Source organism: Pyxicephalus adspersus, chromosome 2, assembly GCF_032062135.1.
Source record: "Pyxicephalus adspersus chromosome 2, UCB_Pads_2.0, whole genome shotgun sequence".
Lineage (NCBI taxonomy): Eukaryota > Metazoa > Chordata > Amphibia > Anura > Pyxicephalidae > Pyxicephalus > Pyxicephalus adspersus.
Window position 1 is genome coordinate 84,991,416 of NC_092859.1, and position 16,696 is coordinate 85,008,111.

At 36.2% G+C, this 16,696-nt stretch overlaps 1 protein-coding gene across 2 annotated transcripts in view; it reads right to left on the reverse strand.

The window, feature by feature from the left end:
* Nucleotides 1-16,696, reverse strand: part of MSRB3 (methionine sulfoxide reductase B3) — a 62,320-nt gene that overhangs the window by 14,626 nt on the left and 30,998 nt on the right. For both annotated transcript variants that reach the window (XM_072401298.1, XM_072401297.1), the window contains 3 exons: nt 14,490-14,598; nt 10,027-10,104; nt 3,028-3,056 (listed from right to left, as the gene is read on the reverse strand). In XM_072401298.1, the coding sequence (XP_072257399.1) occupies nt 3,028-3,056; nt 10,027-10,104; nt 14,490-14,598 (216 nt within the window). The remainder of the gene's footprint in view (nt 1-3,027; nt 3,057-10,026; nt 10,105-14,489; nt 14,599-16,696) is intronic.

Consider the following 16,696-nt stretch of genomic DNA (forward strand, 5'->3'; position numbering starts at 1 on the left):
TATTATTTACTTTCCAGGTCAGGACATTTCTTTTGTTTAGGTTACAATGGGGAAACGCCAGACCTTTTGTCAAGTTTTGGAAGTTGTCTGTGTCCCCGTTGGTTTGATTTACCTCTCCTTTGGTCCTAGTGACATTGTCAATTAAAAAGAAAGTAAGGGAAAAGCCCAAATATAATTGCTTAATATGTAGGCTTATGCGATGTCTCGTGTTTTTATCATTTGACCATCTCTGCAATGATATATTGCATTGTTTTAATACATTATAATGAATAAATATTCTGTACATTCTTTACATACCAATATATTTTACCTTCTTCTTATGATACCTAATACAGCCTTGCCTAACATATCCTATATCAGGGGTGGTCAGCCATTTTTTTTTGGGGGGGGGGGTCGCAATTTTTTAGCAGGTGTTTCCAATTTCTGAATAATATTAATATTACTAAACAGGATTTGTATAGCGCCAACATATTACGCAGCACTGTACAATAAAAGTAGTACAGAGTTTGCCTTTTGCCCCCCTAGGCCAGGATTACAGAACCTCTACCTTGTTTTATAATATAGTTTGGGGGTCTATAGCCCACAGAGATCGATGAGAACAATGTTAATTGGTAACAGATAATAGAGGCAAAAATCACAAATATGAGTTAGTTTTTGGTACACTTTTGTTGCATTTATCACACATATATAACTCAATTCATTCAAATGTGTATTTAACAAACCAAATGGGAGCAAATAAAGAAGTTCATAGTTAAAGTTTACATACTGTCATTCTCAACGTTTTACCCACTTGGGCATTTTTCTACAACTGCTTTGTGTAAAAAAGATTATGTAATATAAACACACAAAAATGTATAAAGAAGTTATAGAACCCAACATGTAAACTAAAATGCTGCAATATGCCATTCTACTTATAATAAAACAGACCCCAAGATATTGGCATACAATAAGAGGCAGTCCTATAAAACCCATAGATGACATATACACATGTGTATTGCACATGGCTGTCTGAGCTAGGTTAGGATTCAGGTTTTCTTTCACAAGGAAATACTCATATGAGAATACAGAGGATCACTGAAGCAAATATTTTAACGGCATATGTTAGTAATACCAGAACTAAAAACACTGAAGTGACCTAATGTCCACTTTTTGTATAAAATTAGGTGATTAGCACACACACATTTGCCTTAACTTTGGTTAAAATGCCTTAACTAAAGCTGAAACAGTTTTGCTATTGTAAGTGTTAGGGTAATGCACATATCAGAGAAATGCATGTTAACATGGTAAGTGTTTTGGTGCATTACGGTGCTCCATTACAGTTTTCTGGTTCATTCCAGTAAATGAAAGGATCTTATCACCATTCCTGCATTAAGGCATGCATATTAACAAGTAGCACAGGAACACGGAAGTGTGAATGGGTCCTCAAAGTACATTTATTTTATTTGTGTATTAATTTATATATATGTAATTCAACTTTAGTTCTACCTCAATACATCCAATTATCACCATCACATCCAAAGCCACTTGTCAGGGTTATCTTATATACCTGCTATATAAAAGCTTATACTGTGAATAATAATACAACATTTTCTTTCCTAAAAGACTGTAACATGCAGTTAGGTTCATTGGCTTTCCCTCAAAAATTGTCCTTGGACTACTTTAATGACACATGACCCTGACATTGTGAGACCCTTTGAGGGACAGTTAGTGACATGACTATGGACTTTGTAAAGTGCTGCGTAATATGTTGGCGTTATATAAATACTGCCTAATAATATTAATAACAGATATTAATAACTTCAAGCAAAAATAACTGAAACACATAATAGCTAACTGTGTTCAATAGGTGACCATTATAATCTTAGTTAAATGTATTTAAAATCTGTTTTTACTATAAAAAAAAGTCACCAAAATCCTGAATGAGACCATGACTAGGTTGGTGATGTTCAAAAGTATAATTTAGTCTACAGAACTGCAAGCTCTAAAAATTACTGTGACTTTCCTTATGTTATGCAGTTTTATAGCACAGCGGATGGTTCACAAGTGTACAAACATTTACATATACTGGCATATTTTACATATATTGTAGGCAGTGAAACAGTTTTTATATATGTGCTTCAACTGTGTTACTTCCTATATAGAAAACATATGTAAACGACATATCTTTACACAATAGATACATAACTCACAAAAAAGTAGGTTTGTAAATTTTGTTCTGACAATCCCACTCAGTCTCGATTATGAAATTAAAGAAATGTATGATGGCCTGTAATTGCAATCCACATAGATACACTTTTGTACTTTAATTCGTAGTTCTGCTTTCCTACATTTTGCAATGCAGTATCCTCCTGCCACATAGGGTGGGTAGCCATGCAGGATCAGATATGCTATGAAAGCTAAAAATATTATTTCTGCCAATGAACCAACAGGCAACATTCAACGTGAAGCAAATAAATATCTTCATTATTCCCAATCTACTCTGTAGGGCAGTTTGCATGCGTAAAGCCTGCTCAGTAAGTGACCCCTTTGTTGTCACTATGTACAAAATATAAACTATTACTACTACTATTGAACTGCACTGTAGTTATATATTCCTAACAAATAGTAAATTAGTTTAAATTCAAGCAATAATGACTTTTGTAGCTTTGGGTGAATCCAAGCAATTCATCAGAATCAACCAATTCTCCTCACATAGTCATGCTCCATGTTTACATTGGAAATTAGAAGGCTGGAAGGCACCATTGCCGGAAAGCATAATAAAGGAAGCTAAGCACCTGGATAGAACGATTTGATTGGCTCCACATTGCCTGCAGCTACACAGGTTGGTATGGACTTGGATTTAGAGTTCATTAACCTACTGTTGAGAATATGATAATAATGTTCATAGCCTGGCAATTGGTTATTTTGAAGTATCCTCAAAGTTTAAACTAGATGGCCCGATTGATTGTGAAATTTTCACACCACCATGAATTTATCCATGCAAAACATTTGGGTATTTCTATTTTATTCTATGCTTACTACACTTACCAGAGTTGGAGTCATATTTCTTATCAGACCTGGAAATAAAGACAATTTCCTGTTAGCTTAGAGACTTGTATGGGCATAAATAGATGCAATTTAAAATATCATAAAACATCACAGTTGTCACAATTTCTATTTCAAGTACATTTTCTGATGTTGAGTGGTTTAACATGAAATAACAGAAAGTATAAATGAATATAGATATATTTATTTGCAAATGCATGCAAATCTATTCACATTTATTTGCAGATAAGAAAGATCAAATGTGAAGTCAACCTAAAGAGAATTTAGCAGTTGACTGTTCGAAAGACTGATCGAAAGACAGATAAAATGTGTTGGTAAATAACAACTGACAAACACAAGTAGTATTGTTGCAACTGATTTCTGTCTGCTCCCTATATAGGCAAATAAATCAAAAGATAAGAATCTTGTAAGCTTGGTTTATGTTATTGATCTTGGTTCTTACTATTGTTTTGTCTTTGACCCTTTGTGGTTTGTTTTCTTGTATTTGTACCATCATTTAAATAAATAAAGAAAGAACAAGAGAAGAATCTTGTACAAGTGTGCGCTGTGTTTTGGGACTTCCGAACAATTACCAGTATTTGGATTAGCGATCAGGATATTCAATGAATTGGATAGTTGAGTGCATTAACAGTGGATTTGCTCCTCTGACGAGGTCTAAGAGAGCTTCTGCACACAGTGGCCAGAGAAAACTCTATTCTACTGTGCATTAGCTATCGATATTAATCTCAATAAACTGTTATTTTAAATGCAAAGCCATAAATTGTACTGCAAAAAATTAAAATTTACAAATGAGCAGAAATATAAATGTTTCTAGGTTAAACATTAATGAGTACAAAATTTACAACATGTCTATACATTACACTTCTGTACATTGTTTCTTTAGATAGATGTCTCTGCACATTTTGCAATTCAGTTTCTGGCTGATCAGTGAGTTTCTGTATTAATGTAGAATGTCAGTTACAGAGTATACAAAACACAAACCAGATATCCTGTGTTTACCGGGAACTTGTTTTTCATCAGTTTTAGCACCCACAATCTTCCACAAAGGCTTCCAAGTGTTTTAGTTGGCTACAGTTGATAAAAAGGTGAAAGAGGAAACTATAATGTTGCAAAGGACAGTTTGCCTTTGTGGTTAGTAACACAGATGTTGTGGATGGTGCATAATCTTACTGAGATCTTTGTATGATCAAGCCTGTTGTATACTATACGTTTGTGTACATATGGTTGTCCTGAGCTTACCTTCACCCATGATATATGAAATTTTCAGCTATCAATGTGGTCATTTACATTTAAGTGATCAATTTACATCAAAGCCAATTTAGTGGTTTCTTTTTTATGAAGCTCACTGTTGTGTAGATTCCCACGTCAAATTTGGCAGTATGGTCACATAGCTTTACAATTACTCTAAAAAATCAATTTTCCTCCCAAAATAATTTTTCATTTTTTAAGCATATACTGTAAGGATTTTATAAATACCTTGATTGTGTTTTTATTACTGCATTGCAGCTAACATTGCACTTCTTTATTTGTGCGATTGTGCAGAAAGAAATAAAGAAGGGTTGGGGGGCACAGCCAAGGGGTCAAGTTGGAATTTTTTTAGTAAATAAGCCTCAAGCCTGCCTGTGATACGTGGTCACAGTGATCACACATCAAGAACAGCAATGAGTGTTTCTGGACCATTTATCTGAGAACTTTGTGTAGATAACTCTTGGCATAGGTAACCATTCCTAGCAATCTACAGACTTTAGGCATCTAGGAGCTAAATGGAACCCAGTAAGCTTTAAGAACATTTTTCCTTGCAGAAATGTACAGTTTTTGAAGACTTTGTATCTAAATTATGTTAAAATGTACTAAACGCCACAGTAGGCAACAATATGCAGTTTTGGCAGTGTCTGTTTACACCTCCTTTTACTATCCACTCTAAATAATGATTTCTTAAAATTCATTCTTTATTTTTTATTAAGCATGCAGAACTTATATTATAATCCTGTTAAGTATAACAAGAACATGATAATTAACAGATATTTTTAAAATTAACTTCTTCTGGTTATAAGTATGGATTTTTCTAGGTGCCTGTCGGGGAATAAATCAGCCTTTGTGGGAACAGCATGTTTCAAATATAGGTTAATACTGTCTGTAAATTCAGAAGCCTTTGAAGCTGTGGGAAAACTCTACTTTGATAATTACTCTCAAGATGATGTTGATGTGCTGTCATGCAGCATTAACCCAGTGCCTAAATCTATCTATCCAAACCTCTGTGTGGATGCATTGTCTGCAAACAGCTTTCAAATTAATTAGTGCATAGGTTTGAAGGATACTATTAGTTATCTCTTTAGCAGCAAGCAACTTCTGAGAGCAGGTGGACCTGTTGAAGGTCAATGTGCAATTTGGAAAATAACACAATCTATTTATTTATTAAAATATATTTTGTAACTTTATTTATGTGTTACACAAATTCTGAATTAAGCACTAAAGTTGGACAAACTGTCACTAGGCTATCAAATAAGGAGAGTACAGTATCTAGAGACCTTTGATGCTCAATGAAGTTAAAAAAAATATGCCAGCTTTAGTAGAATGTGTTTTTTTTCACGTGTCAAGAAAAATTACACCACACATAGCAGACTATGAAATATACATCTAAAAGTTACACGTTATTTACATTTAAAGTCATTCTGCCATTGATGGTAATTGTCGTTGGAAAGGCTCCGGAGAGATTTTTATACAACAGGTTGCATTACAGGAATAATGCCTGGATATGTATACATTTGAATTTTTGTGCATTCAGAACTATTATCTTACAGAATTCTGCAAGTTTACTCATATTTGTTCTGAATGGTTTTGGGGCCCTCTTCCTTTTATTGCCAGTACTCATTTTGCAGGCTGTTTTCCATTTATTGATACCACCCTAACTCGCCCTCTATAGTTTCCCAGTGTATTTTGTGGAGGTGCAAGGAGGTGTATGGTGGCTGCCATCTGAGATTTCAAACACATGGAGGGTGGCAGCTGAGAGAACAATTGGCAGACAGTGTGGTGAGAGCTGTTAGGCTGGGTACACACGTGCAATAGTTCTGGGACGATATCGGACGAGAATCTTGCATCTGTACAGCGCTCGTTGTCTATCATCCAAACGCCGGTTCTGGCCGATCCAAGGACGATGGATGACGAACGATTGTAATGCAAATGAAGGGGAGAGAGTGCAGCGGGGTACCGCTTCGTCATTCTCCCCCTTCCCTCTCCATAGAGCAGATTGGTGCTGTATGTACAGCACTCATTCATGCATCATGCAGTCGTTAGTCGTTGAAAAGGATTGTGAAAGATCCTTTCCCACAACAATTATTGCATGTGTGTACACAGCCTAAGTGAACTAACTTTGAGTTTGTTACTTAGGCTCACATTCCACTGAACACCAATGGGGGAGCTCAGCCACTACCCAATGACTCTGAGGTAATACCCCCTCTCAATTGGACACGGTGCTGCATGAATGGTTGCAGTACCCCCACCCACTGATATCAGTGATTTCAAGCTATGCTACTGCATGTGTGGTTCCAAATCAAGACAAATATTTTAGTACACTAAACCAAACAACAACTTTATTATCCTATTAAAGCCAGTAAAATTAGGGTATATTTCCTAATTTTAAGAGAGTAAGCTAAGCTAAATAAATCATACCTGTATGTACCTGGATAAACTTTAATTTCAGAATTGGAGGTTTAAACCACAGATACCTTCAGTTCTAACAAGACTCTACTAGTCTATATTGACAAAAAAGACCCATTTGGCCTCTTTCTCAATAAAGTGGAAATCCAGAAATCCTTCTCTTTCCCACCAGCCCCAAACCCGCCATTTTTCCAGAAGTCTTCTAGGACTCAAATGACATCACCAGTACTTCCTCTTTTTATTAGTATTATTATTACACAGTATTTATATAGTGCTGACATATTACGCAGCGCTTTACAAAGTCCATAGTCATGTCACTAGCTGTTCCTCAAATCTAATGTCCCTACCTAGTCATATGTCTTTAATACAGTCTAAGGTCAATTTTAGGGGGAAGCCAATAAACCTAACTGCATATTTTTGAAATGTGGGAGGAAACCGGAGTACCCGGAGTAAACCCACACAAACACGGGGACAACCAGCAAACTCCATAAAGATAGTGTCCTGGTGGAGATTTGAACCTGGGGCAAAGACTTTTTTTCTCCAGTTGCAGTGGGCATACGCGCAGGACTGGGCAGTGCTTGTGATATAATATAATGGATGCCACCCTCTGCTGGAAACTGCAGCGTCTATCCACACTGCAGTCTGTATTTTATGTTCCATTTATAAAATGTAGGCAACAGTATGTAAAGCCTTCCATGGTCCTAAGAATTCACTATGCTTAAAGCAGAAGTAAAATCTGCTTAATTATAATAAAGGCTGACAGGCAGAAGTATTTTCTCTCACAAATATGTCTAACAGCCTTAGCCTGCATGCATGCAAAATTCTATGTTGGGATGAAGTAAATTCCATGAGCGTGTAATGGAGTAAAGCATCCTGGCTGCAGGTGAAGATGGAAGTGCTGGTGATAGAGGGGAGCCTACACATCACAATGTCTGAAAAGTGTTACCCTTAGATATGCAGCTTTGAAAATGTGTTGTATTTATTCTAGTTCACCACAATTGTGAAAACATTCCTTTACCCTAATTTTGCTATTCATGCATGTTGTGCTATTTTTGTGTTTTAAAGGGGGAAAATTTTAAATCACATGGGCCACCAGTAGATGGTGCTGGGTACTCACGTATACTGTGTAACAAGCTGTAGTAAAAATGTATTATACACTTTACATGAGGACACAGCACCAAATCAATGGCATTTTCAGGTAAAAAAAAATAATCTAGGTATACACTTCATATAATTGAGTATATATAATATATAAATTGACTGTGGACACCAAAGTATATTTCTTTAGGGATTAATTGTTCATGCACATTCTCAGGATCAAAGGTAATATATAACGCACAATTTGTACTTTGTTACTGTACTTTTATTACAATTTTCTATGCTGCTAGTAGTGTATATCCACCAGCAATCTGGACACTCTGGAGTATTGTATTATGTTTGGGGTGCTTCTTAAAATCAATAAACTCATGAAGAACTATTTCCTGGCTAAAAACTTTAGTGGAGCATTTCACAGTATTTTTTATCTCCCAAAAGCACAATTTCACCTCTAATCCAGTGGATCACAATTAAAAAGAATCTCATCTCTGATGTACAGAATAGCAGATTAAGGAAGGTGCCATCATGATTGTTACATGTGATAAAATAACAAAACTATTTTTGGTTTGGGAGAAGTTTGGTAGTGAATAAAGTTTAGAAAGGTAATAATGCCTATTTGTTTATTTCTTGTAGTAATAAAAACTTGGTAACAACAGGAGCCCCACCTATGATATTCCAGGCTATTACTGTAATATTAGCACACCTTTAATTTAATTTAATTTAATTTAACCAATTCTTTAGGGTAAAAATTATATACTGCAGCATTTTAAAAAACACATACATTTTCACTTGTGGCATTTAAAACATATTTTATATTGTTATAATAAATGCATACCAGTGTGAAAGCTGAACTCCAGCCTTACCGTTATTCATACACATTTGTAGATAATCCTCCACTGTGTTGAAAGTATTTATCACCATTTCACAGCACACTATGACTGCCACAAAGCAAACATTAGAAGTTTTATTACCTGTTTAATAGACTCATGAATCCTATGCTTTCCTAAGCTGTGCTGGAAATAATTAAGTATCAGCCTCAGGTGTGGGCATTTCCTAGGGTGGTATGTATAAAAATGCAGTTTGTTCAGGAATGTCTGTTGGCTGATACAGTGTGTGAGAGGTAGTGTTGTGAGCTGAGCAATCCCGTCACTAATTCTGCTAAACACACTGGAATCACGAAGCAGTAACTGGAAGAGCACAGAAAAAACAACTAAGAATTGTGATTTAGATAGATTTGGTAGATAAGCTCAGAATGAGGTAGGGGGGTATGTAGCCAATTTTAGGTGTGCCTAGAAGGGCCTGTTCTAATTTCAGAAAATGTGAGAGAATATAGGTTGCCTGCGCACTATAATGAGTAGCATTCCAGCAGAATACTAGAACCAGGCTTGGCATTAGAAATGAGCAGGATGACTGTGCTAAACTGAGAGTAGTGGAGAGATCTGTCCCTGTTTTCTCTGCACTGACATGCCTCCAGCCTTTGACTGGTCAAAGATTATAAAACTGGTGAGAATGTGAGCATTTAAGGATAGAACCCTGGCAAATGTTGAGAAGATGGAATACAGAGTACAAAGTCAAGGTAAGTAAAAAAAGGACTAAGGGACACTGCACAGGAGGTGGAGACGGAGTTTTACAGTAACTTTTAAGGTCCCAACTAGGCTTTAGCTTTAATTGATAATGTCTTGCTGGAGTTCTGCTTTAAATGCATTGCTATGTTTTCCTTTGTAGCAGAGTAAAATTACCTTGTTTAAAATGCTGTTGGTTTTAAACATAGCTCCTAACATGATGCCAAAATTTAACACATTTGCCTGATATATACTATGTGAGATAAACCAATAGTATCGAAGTAAGCTGACCCACATCTCTTACTGCCATCCCAAAAATAGTGTGCTACCCTGAATGTGCCAATTGCAAACAACCAGCTTCTAAATGTCATTTGTGAAGTACCAACTAAATGTTAAATCATAAAGTCTGTATACAACAGAGATGATTGTGCCATTTTAGTAAAAAAAATGCCCTGCTAGAGATGCTGGGTAATTTAGGCCTTGTTGTATCACCCTTACTATGTAATTGTTTAAAATATATATTGTCTACAGCATCACAGAGGATTACAATGTAATAGAAATCTTTAACAAAAATGAAAATAAAAGTGAAACAGTTATATACCAATGTACCAAAAATCTGGTTTTGTTTTATTTATTTTATTATATTATTTTATTGATGTTTACTCACTTGAAAAGTACAGCTCCGCAAACTACACACGTGTATGTCCCTGGTGCTGTATTGTGTGTATATTCTCCAGCGAAGGCACTAAAACAGAAATGTGTTTACAAACATGAGTTCATAAAAGTTACAAAATGACTTATTAATACAATAAAATATTTCTAGTGTCCACAGCTTTCAGCAGAGTGTGCGTTCTCAGAACCCAGGGAAAAATCTCATTTTACACTGCATTTTTAAGAATGACCTAATCTCTCACTGCTGGCATGCACTAAATCATTTTGTTAGAAAATGATCTGGATGGCAAGTTCGCAAAGCCAAGGTTATGATCTGCTGCCAACTCATTTGATGGGCTGTTGTGCCAACGATTTACATTCGGCAAGCAGTCGGCTATCCTAGGGAAGAGAGTGCTGCCTATTAAGTAAAACCCCATGTGTGGTAAAGAGCCTTTTCAGGTCATGAATGGAAACAAGCAGTTACATCATTAATACATTTGGATCAGAGGTAAGCCAGGGCTTGCTGCCAAACTGCATGGTATAAATTAGACAACAAAATGGTTAGTCCTTGGCAAGCAATGCTTCAGCCTGGAATCAGCTGAGACAGAATTTATTCACTAAAAACACTTTTGAAAGGGAACATTTTTTTTTCAGGACACAGGGCTAGCGGCCAAGGACTAAAGCCATGTGAGGGCAGTTATTGAACATTTTTGACATTCCAACCACAAATGAGCCAATAAATATTTTCTCCACATGTGCTTCAAAAATAAATTGGAGTGGAGTGGAAAGGAACTGAATTATGCTACCTTCCCACTCAGCCAAAATGTCTATGCTTACAATGGCCACCTTCAGAATCAAGTCCTCCTGGCACGCAGCCACTGTGCTCTTGGGTCTGCCTCCTACAAATATGTGCCCAAACCCTTCTCACTTCCACACATTCTGCAGTAAAGTAAAACAGGCCTTCCATGCTGCATTAAGAGCTTCATTGACCAAATAAAAGGCATTTGCAAAAGCTCAAGTCTCTGTATATTTTCCTTCATATTCATATATACGGTATAAATTGCAATTAAGGAGAAACAACAAAGGCACTGGTTAAAAGGATTTGCTTGAAAAAATAAAACTTTGGCAACTGCTTCTGAAGCCTCCCTGGAGCAGCATGGTGGAGTCTCTACTAGTCCATATTTTGACTGTTTTCCTGGGATTTAAAGCTGTGATTTCACTTTCAGGTTAAATCTGTAACTGGGATGCTAATGTTACAATGTTTTAATAATCTGTGAGTCAGGATTTTTGGCATTAAATAGGTTCAGTTTACCTGCACAGCCCACAAAGTTTAACTGGTGGGTGAAAAACTCCATATAACAGCACTTACTTGGTCATTAACGGCACTGTAGAAATCCTAGGTCTGATTTTTGCTATTTACAGTAAACGCTACTTTAGAATATTTTTACACATTTGCTTTCAGTCAGTGATTGCATGTGTAACCAATGCAACCTATGAGGGTCTAGGTGTTGCATATCAGGTTGGCTGCAGAACAAACAAAATGTTTTACCATATGAAGGGAGCAGAAACTGCTGGAGGAAATGTTATTTTTGTTTCAAGATGCCAATAACAAAGAGTTACATAATCCATGGGCCTGATTTATAAAACTGTCCAAGGCTGGGGAGGATACAATTTCATCAGTGAAGCTGGGTGATCCAGCAAATCTGGAATGGATTTGGTCCAGGGTTCAAAACATTTGTTAGCAAAAAGCAAATGACTTTGAAGAAATCCATTCCAGGTTTGCTGGATCACCCAGCTTCACTGATGAAAGTGTATCCTCTCCAGCCTTGAGAGCTTTGATAAATCAGGCCCAATGAATCATTTCACTTGTGTGATGGAAACCAATTGGATATCAACTTTTGATAATAGGAGTTGACATTATGATATATTTTCATCCAGATTTTTAGAACTGTATTTCATTAACCATTTCCCTAATAAAACTGAAGCTCTCTTTACAGTATGGCAACCTTCCCTGCCCTGACATGACTTAAAGTTGAAATGAAAAGTACCGACATTCGTAGCTATGACACATTTAGGTAGAATTAGGTAGAAATTCTTTAACTATTTCTGAAACTTCTGAGTATTACCATGTCTTAAAAAGAAATTAGTATAATTACCAATTTCCACACCTCTTAAAATGTTGTGAATTTTGGTATTCTGCAGGGAATACTGTAGAACAGGGGCCCAACACGTGGAGCAGGGGCCCAACAGGTGGATCACAATCTACTGGTAGATCGGAAAGGCAATGCAAGTAGATCACGGAGCCCTGCCTTTCAAAATAAACTCTACTGCGCACAGGTGTTATTAAGTCCAAGTTGTTATTGTTGGTGGATCACTTTGACTTGGTCATTTTAAAAGTAGCTTGCAAGTCAAAAAAGTGTGGGCACCCCTGGTGTAGAGTAATATAGAGTTTAATATTACGTATAATAATATGATTTGTATGGCTCACTTATTGTCCAAAAAATACATTAACAATAAAAAACAAAAACCATAAATTGCTGCAAAATGAACTACAATAAATCTGTCTGAAAGAAACAAAGTAAAAGTTTGAGATGTGTTTCCAATAAATGCTGTCATGTGGCAAAAGTGAAATTCACTTTCTGCGTAAATAATTCCAAAGAAACAGTGACAGAGTGCTATCTTGTTGGACTGATTAACAAGTGAGTGACTTAATGAGCCTGATTTATTAAAGCTCTCCAAGGCTGGATTGGATACACTCTCATCAGTGAGGTTAGTTTTCAGCAAAACTGCAATGGATTATTTCAAAGTGCTTTGCAATTTATTTGCTAGCAAATGTTTTAAATCCTGGACCAGATCCATTCCAGGTTTGCTGAATCGCCCAGCTTCACTGATAAAAGTTTATCCTCAGGCACAAACACAGAAGTTGTATATAAACCCAAAATGCATGTACAATATATCTTAACAACTGAAATCTGTCTAATTCACTTCTGTTCCATCTGTTTAATATTTAATTAAAAGCAATTTGTAAATCTAGGGTATAAGTGAAAAAACAGTTATGGATATAAGCAGAACGGCAGGTTTTCTGTAGTCCAAAGCAAGACCAGAGATAAGTATGTCAATGAATATTGCCACCCTAGGACAGGAAATGTTTTATCAGCAGTCAAAACAGTAAAAAAAAAGGAAAAGAAGCCTGAGAAATATAGATCAATGCATCTAAGGCCTGGTAAGCTGCAATATATTATATATATATATTTATATATTACAATAATAATATATTAATATGTTTGGAGGACATTTTAGGGGAACAGTGGTGAGTTGTTGCCAGCAACAGGATTACTCATTTAAAAAGGTCCAAGATCTAGTATTAGGTACTAGGCACTATATAAAGCAAAACTAGCTTCCTTTGGGCTCAGGTCCCTGGTTTACATTCTGTACAAAACGGCTGCTTACATATTATTATTTTTTTACACATTTACTTTAAGTAGAAATTATAGCTTACTGTGTGTGATCATGTTCAATGAAAATATATTTTACAGCTTCAAGGGAACCCTATTCACTGAGAAGGAAATTGTGATGCGATATTGTGGTTATGTTGAGGCTTTCTAGCACATGGGAATAAGGCATGGCTTGCGGCCACAGGGTACAAGAGAGTCCAACACATACAAATGGAAATGCTTCATAAGGAAAAGTAAACACAGTCTAGAAAATGTTATTTCTGTTTTCTATTTGACAAAAACAACAATAAATCAGACAAGCAAACAAATAATTATATTACTTGAGATGTAATAAAATGTGTAAGGTCTTTTCTCGCTAAAATAATAGATAGTTGAAGACCTATTTCCCATAGAATAAAATATGGCAAATACCTAATGATCATTGGAGAATCGTGGAATAAAACAGGCTTAGGATAAATTTCCTGGTTCTCCTGGGCAGTGACTGGTATATTGTGTGTTGTACTCTGTGTCTGACCACAGGAGCACACTATGAAAACAATTAGGCTAGGAGACCATGTCTTTACTATGCTCTGGGAGTCTGTTGCAGAATCGGTAACAGAACCAATCAAATGTGCCCTACGAAGAACATGCTCAGCTTCAAAGTTGTATGAGCCTCCAGTAAAAATAGAAAATTATTAAAATAAAGAAGATAAAAACTTGTAAGAAAGAAAAACAATACAGATTTCACTTATTCTGTTAAGCAAGCCCTTAATTTTAAACGAGTTAATCGTGTTCTAATAATTAAAATATAAAGACCCTTACAATATTCACTGGGTAACTTTCACTGTAATAATGCTTTATCTCAAAATCTATGTGTTCAGACAGTGTGCTAAAGCAGAAGAAAGATTCACTGCAAGCTTGCCTCTGTTATCATTGTGTGATACCTGACAGGTTCATTGCATCTAGCTATATAAGACAGGCAAGTATATTCTGGATTTTAATGACCTTATGTCCCGGGCTAAATGACTTAGCATAAACATGTTACCTTTCAGTCCCTTTTTCTTGGGTGACATGGTACTGTTTGGGTGTCAAGCGGTCTCTTAGCTCTTGTTCAGTAAAAACCACTTTGCAGGTCTTTTTTTCTTTGCGTGACCCTGGAAACAAGAAAATGATAAAAATACTTAAAATAAAACTGAACTCTAATCATTTCATATACTGGGTATCAGATGTTTATCATGAAGGCTCAGCAGCACATGCAGGCATTGACACAGTATTCTGTTTTTATGAAGCTATGTACAGTGCCCTGCCAGCTCCTCCAACCAGCCATGATACGCCTGCATTGAATAAAGTAGCACAAATACCTAGTGATGATATCACTGTCCAAAAGCAAGGAATTCAATAAAAACAGAAAAGTTTTCTTTAATAAAGTCATTAGCATGTAAGGGGGGATGGTTAGGAAGAACCAGCAAGGGCAAAATATAAATAGAATAAACTTTAGCATTATTACATGATATTTATATAGCGCCAACATATTATGCAGCACTGTACAAAATCCATAGTCTTGGCACTCACTGTCCCTCAAATGGGGTCACAATGTCCCTACCATAGTCATATGTCATTACCAGTGTCTTAAGGTCTGTCTTTGTGAGGAAGTCAAATAATCTAACTGCATGTTTTTGGGATGTGGGAGGAAATCAGAGTACCCGGAGGAAACCCACACAAACACGGGGAGAACCTGCAAACTCCATGCAGGCAGAGCCCTGCCCAAGATTCGAACCAGGGACCTAGAGCTGCAAAGGCCAAAGTGCTAACCTCTGAGCCAATGTGCTGCCCCATTCATTTTCATCATAATTGTTTTGTGTCATCTTGTGCTTTGTCACTTAACAGTATTTTTGAAAAGTATTTGTGCATTTCAATACAATGTTGTGTTAAAGAAGTAAAGATGATTTTCACCAGTGGCAGAGAGTACATTACCATTTCTACTAGGAAAACTGCTATTTTGCTGCATTCTGCGCTTTCTGTGCATGACAGTCTCACACAACTAATCACAACCAAGGTATACTTGTTCTAACAAATACCATACTAACCAGAAGGGAAAACAGAAAAAAATACGCTACTAATGCCCTTTCATCTGTTTTGCATGCAGCATTTCAAATTTTTTCACTGTCCTTTTAAAATGACCACCTCTGTAGAGTGTTGGCTGATTGTTCTGATGATATGCAAAGTACAGGTGATTTTCACCAGTGGCAGAGAGTACATTACCATTTCTACTAGGAAAACTGCTATTTTGCTGCATTCTGCGCTTTCTGTGCATGACAGTCTCACACAACTAATCACAACCAAGGTATACTTGTTCTAACAAATACCATACTAACCAGAAGGGAAAACAGAAAAAAATACGCTACTAATGCCCTTTCATCTGTTTTGCATGCAGCATTTCAAATTTTTTCACTGTCCTTTTAAAATGACCACCTCTGTAGAGTGTTGGCTGATTGTTCTGATGATATGCAAAGTACAGGCACCGGTACCAAACAATAAGACTTTTACTACAGTTGTACCTATGAAAGTAGTGATTTCTGATAAGACATTGCTGGACTCTGCATAAAATCATATCAGCCCATATGATGACAGTTGTAACTTCGGTTCCCAGAAGACAAAATCTTGTACTTGTATTTTTTCATAAAAAAAGAATATGTATTAGTCAAAGTGGTTCTTTTCAAAACACGAACAGAATAAAACATTAAATGCAAATTACTCTATTTTCCACACATTTTGTTGAATACACAATTTGAGCCATTGAGAAGTGATTTCCACTGATTGTATTCCAAGTACATACAGAACTTATACAAACTCCCTCAATATACCAGCTAATGGCCAGTGAGATGCAGAAAATGTGACTTTTATGCAATTTACATGCAAATTTTCTGCAAATTGCACTGGCTGAGCTATTCAAATCTGTAAGTATAGTTTTGATTGGCTCAGTTTCAAGTTAGTGCAATATGCATGACATTATTTATGTAAATTGTATAAAAGTCTAATTTTCTGCATCTCATTAACCATCTAAACTGGCTATCTTTAAGACAAACACTGCCAGAAATATCCTTGCCATAAGGACTACAATAATGCAATAGTGGTTGCTAGTACTCGGATGATTATTGATACGGAGAGACACATTAGGCCACTTGTACCGACACAAATATTTAGACTTTATGGTACAGTAAATTTGTTACGTAGCGCTTTGTTTGCATAGTT